Source organism: Gracilinanus agilis, chromosome 5 (assembly GCF_016433145.1).
Source record: "Gracilinanus agilis isolate LMUSP501 chromosome 5, AgileGrace, whole genome shotgun sequence".
Taxonomy (NCBI): Eukaryota; Metazoa; Chordata; class Mammalia; order Didelphimorphia; family Didelphidae; genus Gracilinanus; species Gracilinanus agilis.
Genome location: NC_058134.1, coordinates 7,594,410 through 7,616,126, shown reverse-complemented (window position 1 = coordinate 7,616,126; position 21,717 = coordinate 7,594,410). Strand labels below are relative to the sequence as shown.

At 40.2% G+C, this 21,717-nt stretch overlaps 1 protein-coding gene across 1 annotated transcript in view; it reads left to right on the top strand.

The window, feature by feature from the left end:
* Positions 1-21,717, top strand: part of AGMO (alkylglycerol monooxygenase) — a 329,174-nt gene that overhangs the window by 129,295 nt on the left and 178,162 nt on the right. Inside the window, exons 4-5 of the mRNA XM_044679541.1 lie at positions 6,648-6,751; positions 16,469-16,564. Of these exons, the coding sequence (XP_044535476.1) occupies positions 6,648-6,751; positions 16,469-16,564 (200 nt within the window). The remainder of the gene's footprint in view (positions 1-6,647; positions 6,752-16,468; positions 16,565-21,717) is intronic.

Below are 21,717 nucleotides of genomic sequence, written 5' to 3'. Positions count from 1 at the left end.
ATGAAGAATCGAGATAGATGGGAGTTTTGCAAGGATCTGTGTGCCTTGACTTTGCACTTATTTCAGAGGGTACCAGGAAAGGCCAATCTACTCAGCCAGATCCTGGGCTGGACTAGGTTTTTGATGTTCCATATGGTCTGATTTCTCTTCAAGCTTTTTGTAAACATATTTCTCAGCCTCCACATTCTGACTAATAGCTTCCAAAGTCTTTTGGGGAGGCTCCAGTTTAGTAAGGTCCACCTTGGGATCCAGGACAACCAAGAACCTCTGAGCATCACAACATACACTTTTCTTCCTTGAGAAGCAGGTGAGGAAGGATTCTTCATTAGACTGGGATCAACTTCTTCTACCATAAGCCCTTCTTCCAGCAGAGTGAGAACCCCAGTGAGCAGGTGGAGGAATATATTATTGAAGACCAAGTCTTTGAATGTCCTCATTGACCCTGGAAGATACTAAAGAGGTAGAGTCATAGATACAGGACCACTAGGAAGATCTCCTGAGGTCTCCACATAACTCATTTCCAAAAGAGAATGCATTACCCTTTTCCCTAAGTCCTCCTCCCATCCTTCCTTCACTATTATTCTGGTGGGCACCACCATCCTCCCAGGCCCAACCCAGGAGTCATCCTGGACTCTTCATTCTTTCTCACCTCAACATGTCCAATATGGTATCATTGCTCCTTTGAATCATCTCCCAACTATGCCCCCTTTTCTCTCTCTCCTCTGCCACTGCCACTATTATGGTTCATGCCAGCATTACCTCTTGCCTTGACTGTTTCAATAGGTGTTGCCTGCCTCAAAGTGTCTTCCCACTCCAATCCATCTTCCATTTATCCATTAAAGTGATTTCCTTAAAACGCAGATCTGATCATATCATCCCCTACTCAATAAAATTCCAGTGACTTCCTTACTGCCTCCAATAGCAAAATGATCTTTTTTGGCATTCAAAGGCTTCATAACCTGGCACCTCCTCCTTCTCCTGCCTTCTTATACTTTAGTCACAAATACTCTTTGATCCAGTGACAATACCCTCCAGGCTATTCCCTATTCCCAAAAGGCTCTCCTTCCTTTGCACTGACTACTGATCTCCCTTAACTTCCAGTAAATTCCAAGTAAAATCCCACCTTCTACAAAAAACCTTCCCCATCCTGTATCAAAGCAGTTCCTTCCCTCTATTATTGTTTCTACTCTAACTTGCATATAGCTTGCTTTGTATATATTACTTTGTATGTTCTCTCATCCATTCAAATGTAAGCTCCTTGAAGGCAGAGACTACCTTTACTTCTTTTGTATTCTCAATATTTAACACAATGCCTGGTACATAGTGGTTGCCTAACAAAAGGTGAAGACTCATTTTGCAGCTTTAGTAGGGCTCTTAAGTGTTCTTCTCTGAACAAGTAGATAAGTGGTAGGTAAGCAGCTGAGTGATGCAGATAATGGAGTGCTGGGCCTGGAGTCATCTTCCTGAGTTTAATTCTGGCTGAAGACAGAGCCATGTTTATAATTGTCATAGGGATTGCAACACCCTCCTCAGAGGGGATTGCATAATTGTCATAGGGATTGTATAATTGTCATGAAACTAAAAAGTATTTTGAGAAAGAAACATTTTAGAAATGTTTTGAGAAAGAAACATAACTCTTTGAATCTAAGATGAATTGTTTGAAGAAGGCACCATGAAGATGCAAGGAGAAACCTCTACAGCAACAAAAGACCCAGAATGAACCATGGAGCATAACCTATTGAACTGTGGGGGGTTGAACACATTTATTCTGAATGTAAACTCTTATGCCAAAGGGGACTGCTCCCCAATTGGCTTATTGTCAATGTGCCTAGCAAATATTGGTTTGCTCTCTCTTTCTCTTTCAATTCCCTCTTATCTCTAACTATTGTAATTTCTGATTATGTAAAATGATTCATTACTGAGAGTAGTCTCCCAAAGAATCACAGGAGGGATTGTAAAAGGGAATTATTTGTTCTCTTTGTCTATTCTGACTTTACACTTGTGAAAGGGAATCCTTTATTCCCTTTGTCTATTTTGAATTAACACTTGGTTAACAATAACAATACCAACATAGTGCCTGGAGATAAAGAAGACAGTATTAATTCTCCTTTGTCTACTTTTGAATTGAATCAACAAAACTTTGAACACCCTATTTAGCACTAGGTGGAGGAACTCCCAAACCACTTAGTGAATTCACACCCTCAGAAACTCAAGACACATCAAAAGGGTTCACAGAGTAATACAAAAGGGTAGAGAAGACATTAGCCTATATAACTAAATATTGCTCCAGTGCTTGATTAAGCTGGGACTTGTTGACCTTCAACTGGAATTAAACTGCCTTCAGAAGACAAGAAGGAAAAGCCAACTATCCCCTCACCCAGGTTCCCTCCAAGAAGCAGGTCAAAACAGTGACTCGAGCTGAAGGTGATTCCTGAGGCCAACTTTCTTCCTTGAGACAACCTTCTTCTTGAAGCTAACTTCCTTCCTGAAGTCAACTTCCCTAGCCCCCAAAATTCAGGGCCTTTTATGGTGCCTTCTTGTCCCTTCCTCTCTTCACAAGGGCCAATCACAGCTTCCAAATTGCCCAGCACTGCCCAGGGGGCAATGTTTGTGGGAACCACTGCTCACATTCTGGAGAGGTGAATACTTTTCAAAAGGGTTCACAGTTTCCTGGCTGATTAAGTTAGTGCTAAGTAGGGTGTTCAAGCTTTTGCTGATTCAGTTCAAAAGCAGACAAAGGAGAGTTAATCCTGTCTTCCCAATTTACTGACGTACTAAGTAGGGGTACTTAAGTTATTGTTAACCAAGTGTTAACTCAAAATAGACAAAGGGAATAAAGGATTCCCTTTCCCTAGTGTAAATTCAGAATAGACAAAGAGGACAAAGAATTCCCTTTCACAACTGTGACCCTGGGCAAGTCATTTAACTCTGTTTGCCTGATTCCTCATCTGTAAAAAGAGCTGGAGAAGGAAAAGACAAACTACTACAGTGTTTCTGTCAAGAAAACCAGAAATTGGGTCACCAGAGTTAGACATAACTGAAATGACTAAAAACCATCAATCCTCAGTACAATGAGTAAAGCCTTGCCTTTGGGGTCAGGAAGATGTGAGTTCAAATCTGACCTTAGATACTTAATAGCTAGGAAACCTTGGGTAAGATATTTAGATTATTTCCTACTTTGATTTCCTTATCTATACTATAGGGATCCAATTGTCACCCACTTCCCAAAATTGTTGGTCAGGTCAAATGAGATAATTTTTGTAAAGAACTTAGCTTACTACCCAGCACAAAGCAAATGCTTAATGCATGCTTTTTTTCCCCTTCCTTCCTCATTTTTTCCTTGTGATGTGTTTACTGCCCAGTGAGCTACCAGACTTGGACTGACAGTTCATTTCTAAGGTACCTTCCAGTACCAACTTTTTGTGATGCTATTGTATCAAAGATCTAGCTGAGAAAAGAAATCCTAGCCAGGTCTTCCCCAGATGGATCCTCTCTGGAGATGATGTGACTCCTACAACTCAAGGAGGAGTTCTAAGCCATGAGGTGGATTTACAGACCATAGTTCTGTTATTGCAGGAGGAAAATGTGGTACTATCCCTCTGACAGTTCAGTGTAAGGCAAAACATGGGCATCTCATGGAGAAGGGAAAGGAATCTCTACATCTAAAGGGGTGAGGTGGGGACAGAAGGAAACATCTACATCAAAGAGTTGACCTGGATAATTAATGCTAGGGGTGGAATGTTATTTTAGAAATCAAATCCTAATGGATTATTTGTCACCAGGAAAAAAAAAAAACAACAAAGTGGTTTCTTCTCATCGACAATTTAATAAGCATTTTGGTGGTTTCAGAGCAATGTTCCGTGTCTCCATCTCTGCTTTTCTATCTTGTTCTTTAGAGTTTTTTGCCTTTCTCTCTGTTTTTCTCAATCTGTCCCTCATATTTAGGTTAATTTAGAAACCCTGATTACCATTATAAAATGCTTCAAGATACATTACATGATGCCTACTTGGTGGCTTTGGGTTTTAAGCAGATGCATAGTATGCACTTCTGGGATGAATGAGTGAAAAGCAAAATTGTACTTATTCCAGGTTTCAATTAATGTGTGTTAATTTAACTGAGTGACAAATTTTTTGGCTTAAAGGTCTATCTGGCTTCATATTAAGCTTAACTTCATCTAATACACTGGGATTCGAGTCTCTAGTTATCTCACAATATCTCATCTCGCCTCACCTTAAAGCAAGCAATATATTAATAAAAGGACCATCCTTTAAATACTAATTTGAACCAAGAACTCAACAAGTATTCATTGAGCATCTGTGATGTGTGCTCTGGCTGCTGCCAGGTGCTCAGGATGGCAAAGCAAAAGCAAGAGAGAAACTCACCTATTTGTGGTGTCCTGGTTCAGTCCTTTCAGTCATATCTGACTCTTTGACCCCATTTTGAGTTTTCTTGGCAAAGATCCTGGAGTAGTTGGCCATTTCTCTCTCCAGCATATTTTGCATATGAGGAAACCGAGGCAAACAGGGTGAAATGACTTGCCCAGGGTCAAATAGCTAGTTAGTGTCTGAGTCCATATCTGAACCTAGATCTTCTGGACATCAAGCCTGGTACTTTATCCACTGTATACCTCTCTGCTCATAATGAGCTATTCAGAGGGTAGAGAGAAGTTAATGAACAGATGCTTGAGTAATCCTGGCCTCACCAAATCATCCAATTAAAAAAAAAAACTTACCTTCCATCTTAGAATTTATGCTGTGCATTGGTTCCAAGGCAGAAGAGTGGTAAGGGCTAGGCAATGGGGGCCAAGAGACTTGCCCAGGGTCACCCAGCTAGGAAGTGTCTGAGGTTAGATTTGAACCCAGGACCTCCTGTCTCTGGACCTGACTCTCAATCCACTGAGTCATCCAGCTGCCCCCCAGATCATTCAATTTTGATGATAATTTGTAGATGAGATTTCCTTTTGGGAGGAGGCAGGGCATTTTAGGATTTCTGTGTTATACCCAAGTCATTTTAATTCCTCTTAAAATACTGAAGATCAAAGACCATTCATTCTTGTGAGTCTTAGGCCCCTGTTTCCTATAGACAGGAAAATATTCATTTTTGCAAAGCCATCTTTTTCTTAAATCTTTTTTCATAGAGAATTTCTCTCTTGGAATGATGGTAGTCCTTTCATCTCCTCCATATTGTTTCACTTGTGGCTCTTAAAAACCCAAGCTGAGCAGAGCAGCTCTGGCGGAAGTGTTCTACATTCTTGGGAGCAACTTCTAGCTCCTCCCAATTGTATTTATGAAGGAACCTTCGGAGTCTGCCTTTTGCCATTAAAATACATCTTTGGCCATTCTCTTTGGAAACCAACAGACTCTCCCTCACAGGAGCATAGACTGTAACAAATATCACAGGGTCCTGCTTGAACTTTTCTCAATGCTGGAAAAAAAAATGACAGAGGTGAAGAAGTTAGATCCAGTTACTGGCCCCTGTTTGCACAGCTGGCCTTCATTGGGTGAGGGCTTGTGTTACACACAGTTTGTGATCGGAAGTAAATGCTTTTAAAACAACCAAAGAGACAGGTCTTTAACCCTCCACCTCTTCAGATTCTTTGTTCGCTTACTGAGCTTCTGTAAAGGTCATGAGGAAGTTGGGCACCCATAGGTCATTAGCCTGTGACTGCAACTCACCTGAAGAACCCACCCCTAGTGAGCACATTAGCTTGGATGCATTAAAATAGCATTAACAAATAAATACATCCCAAAGGGCTTCCCTTTTTTTTAAAGACTTCTATTTGTAATGTCAGGGAGAGGGAGGAGTATGATGAAGGGTCTGGAAGGCTAGAGGAGGAGGAGGGAAGGGCATTTATTGGAAGAGGTTAATGACCCACAGTACAGGAAGCCTGAAAAGCCTTAAAAAAGTACTCAGGACAAGCCGTAGTTAATCTCAAAGAATCAGAGAATCTCAGACTTTCAAGAGAGAAGCTCCAAGTTTTCCACAGGCTCCCGAAGCCATTGCATTGAACCCAGATCCCTCCACATCATGCCCAGGAAGTGTTCATTGAGCCTTTTATTAAAGACTTTCATCTACTAAATGACTTCTTTATGGTCTTTTCACTTTTAGAAACACATACTCAAATTCCCTCTTTATAGCCCCCACCTTTGGCTTCTACCCTTTGGAACCAAGCAGCCATATTGCTACCCAGACCATGAAGACAGCTTCCAACTTTTTCCTCCTCCCCCAAGTTCAAACGTGACCTCAGACACTCACTTACTTTGCCATCCTGGACAAGTTATTTGTCTCCAGTTGGTCTCCGTTTCCTCATTTGTAAAACGGAGATACTGGTAGTACCTACCTGCCTCCCATGGTTATTGTGATGGTCCAATGAAATGATATTTGTAAAGTGCTTTACAAACATTAAAATTCTATGTAAATGTCAGTGACGATAAGGAGAAAGAGGAAGAAGAAGGAACCTTGGGATCTGATTCCTGCTTTATTTCTTTTATTTAGCAATCTTCCCATTGACATAATTTGGTACAGGTAGTTATGGATTTTCTCCTATCCTTGTGAGGGATAGACGTGCACCATAGGAAATGGCATGAGCTTCTTTCAGTTGGCTTGATTCTCTTCATCATAAATCTTCTCCTTTGTTGTCTTACAGAGGTCAACATCATGTGGTCAGCACACCAGACACACCACAGCTCTGAGGACTACAACTTGTCTACTGCTCTGAGACAATCTGTCTTCCAAATATATACTTCCTGGGTAAGTCATATGGGATTAGGAAGAGCGATAAGGGAATTCCATTATTTAAAGAAGTACACAGAGAGCATTCTCTCTTCCTCTCAGCAAAGAATGTGCAGCATTTTATCCATGTTTCCTCCTTTTTTCTGTGACCATGTTCACAGGATCAAAGCATTTTCCAGTGTGTCTTGATTCTGTGCCCTCAAACACACTATTTTTCTACAAAGAGCTAGAGGGTGTGCCAAAGAATAGGAAGCAAAGGGATGGAAAGCCTGTTGCCCCTGGAGTCTGCGCCTCTTGAGATTTCTGTACCAATGGTTCTTCTTCATCTGAATCCTTTGAGATGGAAGTCCCATGAAGACATTTTAGACATTAAGGAACTAATTATTATCCCTTTCCTCAATGATGTCATTTTATTTCTCTCCCCAAATTCCCTCTAGGCTCTAGAATGTATTACTCTAGGATGTACTATTACATATTCTCTGATTGTTTATTCTACTTCCATACCTAATGAAGAGGTCGCATACATACTTGGGATATCCTCCTTCCTTTCCTTGGCCTCTTACAATGAGCACTTTTTGGCTTAGCTAAGGAGCTCCTCCTATGGGAAGCCTTCCCTAAATCTCTTCCCTGGTTGTGAAATTTGAATTCAGGTCTTACAGACTCCAGGAGGTACCAAGTAGCTGTCTAACTCATAGGTCCCTGATTTCTATGGTGGTGAATTAAGACTATCAGAGGTAGTTTGGGTTTGGGGAGTATCTATACATATATATGAGTATGTATTTATATATTTTCTTTCTCACATAAATTTATATATATATATATATACATATATATATATATATATCTTTGCACACACAAATATACACAGTTCTATTCCATTTCCTTAAAAGAACAATAACTACTCTCATTTCTATAGCACTGCCAAGTTCACTTAATCCTTTGCTCCCACAAATCTTAAGGAAACAATAAATATATTATTTCCCCCATTTTACAAATGAGAGAAATGACTCCAAAGGGTTGGCTGACTTACCCACTTACTCAGCTCTTATAATCTAATGGAGAAATCCCATTCTATACTGAGATCCCCAGAGCTTCAATGATGTAACAGAGGGCTTCAGGTTGGTCAGTCAGTTAACATAATCTAATTAACAATGTGTTTATCGCTAGGGGTACAAAGAAAGGCACAAGACAGGTCTTGCCCTTGAGAAGCTCACAGTCAAATAGTTTGCTGCAGAATAAAACCTGCCTGGGGATTGCTCAACTCCTGTGACTAAGGCTTTCCCCTGTTCCTTCCTTGGCCTCGAGCATAGATCACCCTACCTTTTTGGTCTACCGACCAAGAGCTGTACCTAAGTGGGATGAGGAGAGAGCTAACCCACCTGCATATGAAGCCCAGACCCCACTAGTCATAGGGATGGAGCCATGGGGTTGGAATCAGAAGCTGGGTTTGAATTCTACCACAGGAACTAGCTATATCACTGTGGGGAAGTCCCTTGCCCTCTTCTGTACCTCAGCCTCCTCATCTCTGAAATGAAGGGATTTGGCTTAAGGATTTCTGGGATCTTCCAGCTCTAAATCCATGATCCTGTAGTCCAGATCACCAGATCAGTTCTCCTCCATTCAACGACAAAGACTGGCTTGTCTGGTGAATGAGTGAGTGATCTTGTTTGTTATGAATATTCCCATGTTATGACTGCAAGAGTCCTGAGTCCTCAAAGTCTCTTTACACTTTTAATGGATAAATAAGGTATATAGTGATAGGTCTCTGGTGACTTTGATATGAATCTTCTTGCATAAGAAAGAACAGACAGAATGACCTTGTATGGGCTCTTGCATTCTATTTATCCCATGAGAATTTTCAAGTTCTCTTTACACAGAATAATAAGTGAGTCATGGAAGTGATAGTTGCTAAGGCAACAATATACTTTGCAATAAATGATAAATAGACCACGTCTTCAAAGGGAAAATGTACCTATAAAAGAAAAAGGAAATTTATGCTTAGAAAGCATTTTCTTTCACCTATGATGGCTGCCATGTGAAAAGGAAACTTTCTGTTCAAATTACTGTGGAATTAATTTGCTGCTCAAATTAAAAAATACAGTTAAAGTTAAAAGCTTGGTGTTATTGGACACTAAACCAAAATATAAATACTTTGCAAGCTGCATTCAAAGAGGATTTTGCCTATTTAATGCCTCTCAGAAGTACCCTCCAACTTCTAGTTCTTCCTCCCCAATTGCCTTATATTTAATTTCCTTTATTATATTCATATTTATTCCATATAATTTTATTATCATATACATGCATCTATCAGTCAATCTATCTGCCTGTCAACCATTCTATCTATCTATCTATCTATCTATCTATCTATCTATCTATCTATCTACCTACCTACCTACCTATCTATGACCCTCATTAGACATGAGTTGCTTTGATTTTCGTATTCATTTCTGTATATGCCAGTTAATTCACCAGCTTAATAGTTAGCTGATCGCTCTAGGAGACCAATATTTTAAATAAGAAAATGAGTAACTGAATAGACCTCCCCAAATCCCTCATCCAGATATGTGTAAAATTGAGAAATAATAGCACCTTTTTCACAGGATTGTCATTTGGCTTAAATGAACTAATATATGCAAACCCCTTTTCAAACCTTAAAGATGGGAGCTGTTATCTTTTTTGCCTGAACAGGACTAAAACAGACAGATATAAACTTGGAGCAAGCAGCTAGGAGACATCCTGCACAGAACAAAAAGCCCTGAGGTTAGTGAGCATGAGCCATGAACAGAGTATTACCCTGGTGTTGGGTGCTGCCTGGGGCATATTCTCTCACAGAAGATGCTGGTTTAATTATTCACGATAAACATCCTCAAGTCCTGAAATGGAACAGAGGATCTGATGAGAACAACTCCACACTATAGACTTGGAAATCTCAAGCGTCAAGTGGAAAATCCACTTCCAAAATAAGCAGGGGATCTCTGCTCCAGACACCAAGAAGATTTTGGCTCAGAAACATTATAATGTAAACGAAAGCAAAAAGAAAAATACAGCCATAAATGAAGACTAAGTAAAAAGAACCTGAATGTTTCAGACATATAAAAATGAAATAATTATTATGTTAAAGAGAATGACAGTCGGAAAAAATGCAAAAATCTATAAAAATAGAAATATATTTTAGACACTAATCTTCATGAAGACAAAACTGAGAACTTAGAAAAAATATTTAATTATATGTAACAGATTTTTAAATTGAAAACTTAATCTCAAAAAGAGATATTAAATAAAGAAAATGCATTTTTGAGAGGCAATAAACCCTTGACCCAAATTAATTCAGAATTGAATTCTATTAAGTATTTAAAAAGCATTCATTAGCTATTCTATACTGCACTGCCCCTCATTACATAATCACATATAATCTTGATAGTAATTAAGAAAAATATATTTTACCAAACTGCCTTTATAAGTCCAATATGACTCAGATGACCAAATTAAGGAGTGATAAAGCTGACAAAGAGAATGAGTAGGTCAATTTCACTAATTTAATATTTATGCATTTAAAAAATAAAAGAGCAGCAAAAAATCTAAAGATAGACACATAGAGGTATATGGAAAAAGCAATTCACCATGACTAGGTATGACATACACAGATAGGTCAATATTAGAAAAACAGCATAAATAATCTTATAAAAGTGAAAAACAACATATATAAAAATACAGAGTTTATTTATGTTGAAAAGAATGATAAAAAGTAGAATCATGGAAATATTTTTAAATGTAAATATATACACACATATGTTTATGTAAAAGTATAATTATATATGTATATATAGATACATATATATATAACAAACTAAAAATCATAAGGATACAGCACAAAAGCCTTTCTCCCCTACTATTATTTTGCTTACTACTAAAAATGCCAAGTACATTAATAAGACAAGAAAGGAAATTTAATACATAATCACTGGGAATGCAGAAACAAAATTAGTCCTTTTAGCAGATGACATGATAGTTTACTTAGAAAATGAGACAAGATATGAATTAGATGATTAATAACTTGACTTCCTAGCTCCTCATTCCCTGACTCCCATCATGACCACTAAAATCAAAGACTCTTGCATGGATACCGGGAATTATTCCTATACTTTTTTGAGTCACATTTTCAGTGATCAGATATGATGGTAAATCGGCTCGCTGGGTCCGTTGGCACCTCAATTGCAGAATATTTTCACTACATCTCACTTTCTCCTTAGATGTCTCAGATGTCACTCCATCCCTTTCCCCCAAATCCTGTCCTGTTTCTGGGTCTCTATGCATATCTATCACACGATCCATTCTTTTATACTTCTTCCCTCCTACTTACACTCATTCTTCTCTCCTTGCCAAATGTTCTCAAGGCTGGGTCTGACCATAACCCTTCCCGTCCTTGTCTCGCCTTTCCCCATCTCCGCCCCCTCAAATGTTATACATGGTTTAACAAGTATAAAATGGTTTAACATGATGTGTGGGCTAGACTCCTGAAGCTTCAGGTGATGTTATACTGACCAGAAATACTGTTTTTCTGCCCACTGTTGTGGATAAACCCTTCCCTCTTTCCCTTCCATAAACACTGGAGAAGCTACAGAAGGCCAGTCAATACACCTTTCTCTACAACCCAGTATATTGTGGTTGTTTCAGGAGAACAGAGATTTGGAGTCAGAGAAAAGGCACGTCGGCCCCATTAAAGCCAATCTAACTTTGTTATTGTTGTGAGTAAGGATTCTCTTGCTTATCCTTGGGATTTAGAGAACCTGAAGCTTCATGGAAAAATAAACCAGTAGCTAAAATTACATTGTTTGTAGTACTTTAAAAAATAGACACGTCCAGACAATAGAAGGATTTTTTAGGCCCTGGTGATGTGGTCATAGCTTTAAAGCTTCTGGCAATTCAATTCTCATACCTTCTGGTCATTTTAAAAAAGAAAAATAAAAACAAAGAGAAAATCAAACAAACAAACCTCTTTGGATGTCTTTGGGAGTAGAAGGAGGAGCTACATGGTCTTCATGGTCTTGGGTGAGGGTCTTTAAGGCTAACTTCCCCTACATCTGGACAAATAAGACCAAGCCATTAATTGGCAATTAAGCAAACCAGGTCTACTATCCATCATGCTTGCCTTCTAGCTGCAGGGGCAACTAGTAGCTCAGTGCGTGGAGTTCTGGGCCTGGAGTCAATAAAACCTGAGTTCAAATCCAACCTTGAATATAGACTAACTGTATGGCCCAAATCACTTAACTTCTGTTTATCTCCACTGTAAAAAAGATTAAAAAAATAAAACCCCTGGGCAGCTGGGTAGCTCAGTGGAGTGAGAGTCAGGCCTAGAGACAGGAGGTCCTAGGTTCAAACCCGGCCTCAGCCACTTCCCAGCTGTGTGACCCTGGGCAAGTCACTTGACCCCCATGGCCCACCCTTACCAATCTTCCACCTATGAGACAATACACCGAAGTACAAGGGTTTAAAAAAAACAAAAACAAAACAAAACAAAAAATACAACCCATCTTTGGGGCTTGTAATCAAAGGATCAAATGAGATAATATTTCTAAAATCCTTTCATAATGCCTCAACTTAGTAGGACTTATAGAAATACTCATTCTTTTACCTTTTTCGGTCATCATTAAAACTTTATTTAAAAAAATTATCAATTACATAGTTTGTTGATTATATTAAAATTCTTAGGTACTTTCTACCATCCTACCATAGGCAGAGAAGTGGCACCCACAAATGAGCTCAGAGTGTCCCTTTGTCGTATGGCAAAGAAACAAATTGATGCTGATTTTAAATTTCTTAATAGGTAGTTGGCTCAGTAGATAGAGCAAATCTGGTCTCAGACACTCACTAGCCAAGTGACCCTGGGCAAGTCACTTAACTCTGTTTGCCTTAATCCACTGGAGAAAGAAATGGCAAACCAATCTTTGTCAAGAAAATTCCAAATGGGGTCATAATGAATTAGATATGACTGACCAATTTTTTTAAGTCAATAAGTTAAAATATATCCTTAGACACTCACTAGCCGTGTGAGCATGGGCAGACCATTTAATTCTTATTTGCCTTAGATACTCTTCTGTAAAATGGGGGCACGTTGGAAAAGGAGATGTCAAATCCCATCAGTATCTTTGCCAAGAAAACTCCATAGACAAAATGGATGGTGTCAAATAGAGTTGGATAGAACATAATGACTTAATATCAATAGCCAAATAAATATAGGTGGCAACAGGACACCAGGAAAGGGCCTGGGTCTATAGTCAGACGATCTGTGCTGACAACTGGATTCTGTCACTTATTATCATGTCAGAATAAATCACTTCATTTCTCTCAGTTCAGATTCCTCAACTAGAGCATAAGAGCATTGGGTGGGAAGGCCTCTTGGGCCGTCTATAGGTGTAAATCGATTGGCCCCTGTCTAGTACTAGTACCCACAATGTAGAAGAAATCGTGGTGGTAAACAATGTCCCCTGCAAAGAGTTTCTTGGCATTTTTCTTGTTTTATTCCTATTGCTTTGAAGAGCCTTGATTGGATTCTTATGGAGGCACCACCCACCAGGCTAGATCATGGCCCGTTGCAGACAGATTTTCTCAATTTTTGAGAATTCCCTCAAAATCCATCCCTTGGAGTCCAAACTTCTGGTCATGAGCTTCTCTGAATGTATCTAAGATAGCCTTCAAGATGTTGGACCTCCAATGAATTTCCAAAAGGAACTCAAAGTCTTTCCAGCTGTGGAGAACTTGACAGAAGTTGTGCCTGTCTAGCAAGGCCAAGGTTCCTTCTGCACTATGATGAGACCTTTGGGGAGGATCTTGTCAGAAGCCATTCCCTAATTCTGGGCTCTGTGACCAAGTCCCCAACCACGCTATGCTTTACACTGAGATCGCATGAAAAGAATTCTATTTCCCTTTAAACGTTCAGATGCAGATGGGGATTTTAGAATGGCATTAAGAAAGGACTTTGTTGGCTGACGAGGAAGGCCAATGGATAATGCTCTGTCTTGATAGCCTCCAGACTTGGTTTGGCATCCAGAAAAACGTTAGACTCTTTGAGATACTGGGATCCCATTCATTCACTTGATCATCCCTCAATTCTTATAATCTTATAAATCCCTCAATTTGTTATAAGTGAAATGAAGAATATGAGCCTCATGTTTGACAAGGTGTCATGAAAATGAATGACTTTATTGCTCTCATGTTGGCAAAGTAAATTAATTTTTTTGTTGCTCAGTCCCATCAGTCATAGCTTTGACTCTATGTGACCTCATGTGGGTCACATGGATACTGGAGTAGCTTGTGATTTCCTTATCCAGATCATTTTATAGATGAGGAACCTAAGGCAAACAAGGTGAAGTGACTTGCCTAAGGTCACACAGCAAGTAAGTGCCCAAGGCCAGATTCGAACTCAGAAAGATGGGTCTTCCTGAATCCAGGCTAGTCTAATTTAAATATACTATAAATCTGGGGCAGCTGGGAAGCTCAGCGGATTGAGAGCCAGGCCTAGAAATGGGAGGTCCTGGGTTCAAATCTGACCTCAGACACTTCCCAGCTGTGTGACTCTGGGCAAGTCACTTAACCCCTATTGCCTACCCTTACCAATCTTCCACCTAGGAGCCAATACACAGAAGTTAAGGGTTTTTAAAAAAATAAATATACTATAAATGGACTCAAAAGGGAGTCCCAAAGAATGACTTTGCTGCCACCAACTGAAAAACTGTAGCAGTTATATGGACTTGAGACCTTTTCCATAGATTTTTGTCTAACATCAGGCACATTCACCAACCCAACTGTGTCAGCAGATACAATTTGATCTTCAGTAATATAACCAGGAAGGAATCAGATCATGTAAGGATTTCCATGTTTATTGTGTGTTAATGGAAACTACATAAAGTCATCAGACCAAATGTCTTCTGGGGCAGCCATTGGCCCAAGAAAAGACTTGAGTTTTTCCCATAATGATGTGAGTCATAAAATAACTAGAGAGCAACAAGATGACATTTAGAAAGTTTGCCTCCCCTGCTCGGTGTCCTCTGCTCAGAGCCCAGGGAGATATAAAGTTTGTAAAAGCGATGGGCTCTGCCTTCATGGAATTCTCGATGTCATTAGTAAAGAGTCACATAAATCAGCCCATTCTTACACCAAAGAATGGGGGATTGCAGGAAATCCTTGAAATGACATTTGGGCTAATTGCAGACAAATAGCCCTTATACAAGTTCAAGGGTATTTGTTTCTCCACGGCAGAGGTAACCTCCAAGACTGGATTGGCTCCGGCCAGCTGCTCCGGCTTTTCGGAATGGGGAGCGCTGGGTGACGTGCAGCCGCGGAAAGTGGAAGTCCTGCTGCTTCTTCTTCTCCTGTGCCTATGGAGCTTTTCATTTCATAAAAGATTTCCTGCCAACATAGAGCAATTCTAGAAGGATCAAAGTAATTAGAAGAAAACATTAGCTTCTGTTTACTTGTGGATGCAAACCAGCCCTGTGGTCAGAGCAGAAGTTGTTTTCCTAAAGGCAGAAGCGTTTCCGTCTGTTAGAAAATCGAGCCGGGGAAGATTGTGCTTCCAGCAGCAGAGCATCATTCTCGCCACTCTTTTGTGGCTCTTGGTTCCCGTTGGTTGGTTTGCTTTTGCCCAGGTGGTTTTTATGAGGGATGCTAACCTGTATCTCGGCATTCTCTCCAAGGAGTCTTCTTCAATGGGAAAAATCTGTCGCTTTCCCTTCTTATCCATCAGTTCCTTTTTCATCAATCAGTCATACGTTTAGATGTGGAAGGGATCTTTGATTTCATTGAATCATACTCCCCCATTTCACAGATGAGGAAGCAGAAGTCTAAGGCTGGAAGTGATTTACCTGACTACTAGGGCTGAGGTCTTTGAATCCAAATCAGGTCCTCTGTCTATTGTATTACTCTGCCCCCCTCACCCTCTTTGCATAAGTGTGTCCATACAGGTACTCCCATTGCATGGGATATAGCCACAGGCAAGACAGAGGGACAAGAGCCACAAAAGAGCAGGGAGAGAGGAGAGAGAGAGAGGAAGTAGTAGTGAGAGTCTATGGCTAAAATTGGGAAAGCTACATTCCGTGACTCTCCCCTTGTTGGAGTGGAACATTTATTCATCTGGATCTGGCACTGGAGTCCATAGAGTTGAGTTCAAATCCCAGCTCTGGCACCCACCACTTGTGTTAACCTGGGCAGAGCTTCTCACCCCTAATTAGGGTCTTCAATTCACACATCTGTAAATGAGGGAGCTGCAGAGTTTCCCAGGTCCCTACTGTGTCTCTGGATCAATTCATCAGCAATTAATTACCACGAGATCCCCACCGTGTGTCCAGCTTCGCTACCCATCCATCGACCTGTCTTTGAGGAAAGAGAGAGTCGAGAGAAAACTTCCCTCTGGAAAGGAAACATGTTCTCAACTTCCCAAGGTTAACAGGCTAACGCAGGGAGTGTGCTATGTCAACACACAGGATTAAATTCTTTAAAAGACTGTCAGCAGACCCAGTTTTCTGCATAGCTGTAACCTCATTACTGAATGGAAAACAAATGTCATGAAGTCCAAATGGCTAAGAAATATAGAAGATCTTTTTTTTTCCCTTTGACTATACATGCCTGAAACATCCCCTCCGCCTGTGGAGTCCCTGATATGACTTCACGTTTCTTTCTCCTCAAGCGCTCGTTCTCGATGATTTTCTGAAAGGCGTCTCTTTGCTTTTTCCCGGGCAGATCTTCTACTGTCCCCTGGCTCTCATCATCCCTCCTCCGGTGTTTGCCGTCCATCTCCAGTTCAACCTCCTTTACCAGTTTTGGATACACACTGAGGTAAATACCATTTGGGACCCCGACCTAAACAGTTGGCCTGAGGCGATGTCCTGGAAATCTGCTAGCAACTGATTTATTGTGTAAGAAAAATCTTTGTCTGCTTTCTTTAAGGGGAAACAGCTGTTCGTTTTTATTCCTCTTGCAGAATATATATTGCTAAGTTTATAGGAAGCAATGAGGCCAGTTGGTCCCAATTAAATAAAACCATTTTTGAACTATAAAGTATCAAAACATTTTAATGCCCCCCTTTAATATGAGCGTGTGCTGTACTGTAGCTGATTAAGCTCCATGAGAGGGAGGAGGCTGAGATTCATTTAGTTCTAGAGATAGAAATTCTAATTGAAAATATCTTGTTATCCAAGGGGAAACCTTTCATAAAAAGGTCTGGCTGACCAGGGGAGGAAATGGCGACCACGAAATTGGAGACATTTCAGCAGTGATATTAGGAAGACATTAAAATGTTCCATTTACGTCGTCCATAGGCAATTGCGATTTCTTGACGGGCATCTTAATAACGTCGCAGGCATGAGAAGTGGGCTCACTTCAGGGCACACATCTGGCTCACATAGCTACAAACAAGAATCCTGAGGCTTTGCCTTGGGATGAGTCTGAGGCAATCATGCTTGCTTTATAAACCCCAAATCACCTTCGAACCATTAACATGACAGGTAAAATGACTGCAATACGGCGGTCATAAACCCTCCTGCTTTACATGCACGCATCCAACAAGCGCACGCTTGTGCCTCTCTGTACTTTGGCTGTTTGCTAGAGGAACAACATGGAGGTTCTTGGAGAATTCTTCTGGCAGGTGCACAGAATTAATCTGACAACATGCGTTTGGACAAAATGATCTCCCCGGTGTCTGGAAGCCCTCAAACTCTGGAGTCACCGAGCCCCGCAGGAATTGTAGCTGTAGCACAAATCAAAATTCCTTTTGGGTGGAAATCAAGAGAGTACCTTCCTGGGGGCAACTGGGTGGCTCAGTGTATTGAGAGTCAGGCCTAAAGATGGGAGGTCCTGGGTTCAAATCTGGCCTCAGACACTTCCCAGCTGTGTGACCCTGGGCAAGTCACTTGACCCCTATTGCCCACCCTTACAACTCTTCTGCCTTGGAGCCAATACACAGAAGTTAAGGGTTTTAAAAAAAGAGAGTGCCTTCCTCCCCTTTATATATCATAGCATGAAACTGTAGGGAAACTTCCAATGAATCCAACATGCTCACTTCATAGAAGAGCAGTTCAATGACTGATTCAAGATGATACAGCTCATTTCAGGGGAGACTTGGGACATTTTTCTTTTCACAGAAACTTGCTAACAACATCAAGGCTTTTGCCTGCCTTCATCATAAAGTAGGCATTGTCCTGATGATATTTTCAGGCAAATTAAATAGACTAGTCCTACAGAGCACTAGTGGAAAGAAGGAGTAGAGTCTGATTCTTTGATCAGGTCATTATATTCCATTAAAACCAATGAGAGAGGGCAATTAATAACTCAGTGGATAGAGAGCCAGCCCTAGAGATGGGAGGTTCTGGGTTCAAATCTGCTCTCACACCCTTCCCAGCTATGTGACCCTGAGCAGTCACTAAATGTCCACTGCCTACTTCTTACCTCTCTTCTGCTCTGGAACCAATACACAGTAGTGATTCTAAGATGAAAGATTAAAAAGCCAACAAACAAACAGAGAGAGAGACTTTGCTTAGAACATCAGCCCAGTCCTGGTCTTTTGGCCTGACTTTTAGCCAGACCAGAAGTCCTGGACAGGGTCCAGCCAGTTCTTTTATTTTTCTGAGTTCTTCCTTTACTCTTAGTGCCTTGAATTTATCTCTCTACACAGCCTATCTTTCCAGTAGAGAAGAAGCTTATTGAGGCAGAGAGCATAGAAGGTATATCACATTTTTTTTTTATTATTGTTGAAGTTGGAAAAAATTGTGACTTGAATTTCAACTGTTCCCCTGTTCCTGTCTTGTTCCAGAGATGGTATTTACTAGCTTGACCTTGATGATACTGAGAGTTAAAGCTTCACAAAAGCTGAACAGTCTTTTATCTTTAGCAAAAGTTGTTCTTGGAGTTTGAGGAGCTGGTGCTAATCAGGCCTGACCTTTCTAACAGATAGAATTCAGGATCAAATAATACTTTTTTTAAAGTCTTGAGAAATCACATATGAATGGATAATCTTTTTCCTGAATGGTTTGTTGACCTTCTGTACGTCAAATGATTCTTTTTTTAAAGAAATCAGCACAAATAAAATCACCCTGAGGAGGAAATGCTAATCATGACTGCCTGGTGATGTAGCACTTAACATTTGTAATGGTATTTATGTCTGATTTTATCCTCACAAGACAATTATCTGGGATTATCATCATCCCCATTCACTATATGAAGAAATGGAGCATCAGAAAGGAAAAATGACCATCTAGTTTTCTTGACTTTCAAACTATAATTCAATTTATTCTGCCCTGGAATCTTATTCTCTTCCCTGATCTGCTTTTCTTTAAAGCCCAATAACAGTGTGTTTGATTTTGTCTGTTAGTTATCTTTTCATTAGTACAGAATCCCTTCATTTGCTTTTATTTTCTGCCTGAGATTATGAGGAACTTTGGATCTTATTCCATAGATGCAAAAAGTGAGCCCCGCTGCTAACTAACCCACCATCAGTCAGCTACTTTGTGAGGCATCTGGTTCTGCAGTTGCAGCTGTGACTGGATCATGACAAGAGATCTGAAGAGTTTTCTCTCAATTCATCCAAATCAGTCAGTAGTTGCCAATCAAAATCATTGACACTCAGTTTGGTTCTGGTTTCTTTGACTTGATTTTGCTCATTGAAGAGGTTGTCCAAGTACTCACCTGAGTGGTCCTCAATGTGGGGAGCATTTTCTTCAAGCACTCTTGGGACTGGAGAAAATACTCATTGAGGTGACAAAGATTTTTTCCTAATAGAACCCAAAGAGATATTTAGTCAAAATACAGTAGCTCTAAATCAGTCAGCCTGAAATATTTAAAAAGAAGCAAGTCATAAATTGAGACTTTATAGAGCTTATGGATCATCATAGATGTATGCACATCCCTCCTCTTCCCCTACTATCCTCCATAATGGGCAGTAGGGCTATTGTTCTCTGAAATCCCCATCCATTTGTAGGGTTGACTTGAGGGCTACTTCCTTGCTTATCTTTTTTATTTCTCTTCCATGACCATCTTTCTTCCCGTGTTTACCAGTTCAGTGCAATTGGATTTCAAGGGACTTAATGGGACACAGTTATTATGTTGCTTTTCTTATCCTGGAAGAGTAACTGGAAATAGTTCTCACACTTCAGTGCAAAAAAAAAAAAAAAAAAAGGTGTATTTTTGTTTTTTACAGTCTCAGGATTCTTGGATCATCGAACGAACACTGTGAGGAATTTTAGGGATTATTGGGTCCAGTCTCTTCATTTTACATGTGAAGAAACTGAGGCTCAGAGAGATCAAAACAAAACAGCAACACTTTTGAAGATATAGGGATCTCTTCCCAATTGGAGGAGAGTTGCAATGGAATTTGGAAGAGTTAAAAGCATCCATTTCCCCTTTAGCTCCTTTTTTTCCCCTGGGGCTTTATTCCCTGCCTTTTCATTTTTCCTTTCACTCTTTCCAGCTTCAGGATATAAAATACAACTTCTTAAGGTTCCATAGGCAGAGAAATCCAAGAGCTGTATAAAACCATCAAAGACATGGTTTGCTCGTGCTTCTTGGCACATTTTCGGTAGGATTAAGAATTTCTCGTCTCAAAGGCAGATTGCTTAAGGGCGAAAATTAATAGCAAGAGAAAAAGCCAGAGAAATGACAAAGTAGTTAAGAATGGGACTTTCATGAGAGGATCAGGTACTTGTTACCAGTTCTTCCCTCCAGGGTAGTCCCAAATCCATTAAAAAGAAAAGGAAAAAAAAAGAAAATAAACTCACTCTAAAGGCCACACAATATTCAGAGCAATTAAATGCAATTGACATATGATTCACTGGATGTCAAACTTATAGACCAAGAAAGCATTGAGATCAGTAGCTTCAGGGGAACTTTCTATGATTTTTTTATGGGGCTGTCATTCTCTTTCCATATTTTAATGACCCATAGCGACATAGAGGAGTTGGGTTTCTGCCTCTCCTGTGAAGAAAAAGCTTGGGCGTTCTGATGGCCAGTCTGTCTTTGGCAGCTCTGAGATCTTTTTCTCTGACTTTTGGACACCCAGCTATGATCCAGATGGTTTCAGTTGTTGGGATTCTGACTGCTCAGAAAGTGGACTTTAGCTGTAATCACGACAAGGTAATTGTCATTTAACATACATCACCTGTGTGTGTCCATATTTCTTTTTTGGGGGGTGGTGTGGGGTGGAAGAAGATCTCCAGATCTAGGAGTTCATTTGTAAAGGGAAGCAGCTAAGCAGAAACTCTCTTAATGGATGTAGAACAACAACTCCAAAGAAACCTAATCTTAGGGAGATACCTGGAACACTGAGAGCTTAAGTGATTTCTTCCTTCCCGATGTGGGTAAAAACAGGACTGAAACCATGTCCCCTGGCTGTGAAGCTCATGCAAGGTGCTCAGCATAAAGTAGGTGCTAAATGATTGCTCATCAACTGACTGATTCTTGACTGAAGGCCAACTCTTTACATCTACTATATCATTCATCCTCTCCAATGGATACACATATGTGTGTGTATGTGTGTGTGTGTATATATACACACACACACATACACGTGTATGTATGTATTTATACATATGCATATGTGTGTATATATATTTGCATGAATGTATATATAGACACACACACATATACACAGAGAATGAGTCTGAGTTTCTGTTAAAAATAATCACCTGGTAGCTAACTTCCTGAGTTGAGTTAGGCTGATCCTTAGAGAATCATTCTGTAACTAAACCTATACTTAAGGCCTTTCCAGCTTGCCAGAGTTTATGTTCCTTTGCCATAGCCTTTGAGAACCTCAGGGTAATCCTCATGACACAATGAAATGCTTTCCAGAATGGCACTGGAATGAAGTAGAAAGTAATCATTTCACTAAGCTGTCAAATTGTTCATCCTAAAGTACAGGACTGACCATGACACACCCCTGTTCAAACCACTCTCCAGTGGCTATCCATCACCTCTGCGATCAAAGAGAAAGTTCTCTAGGT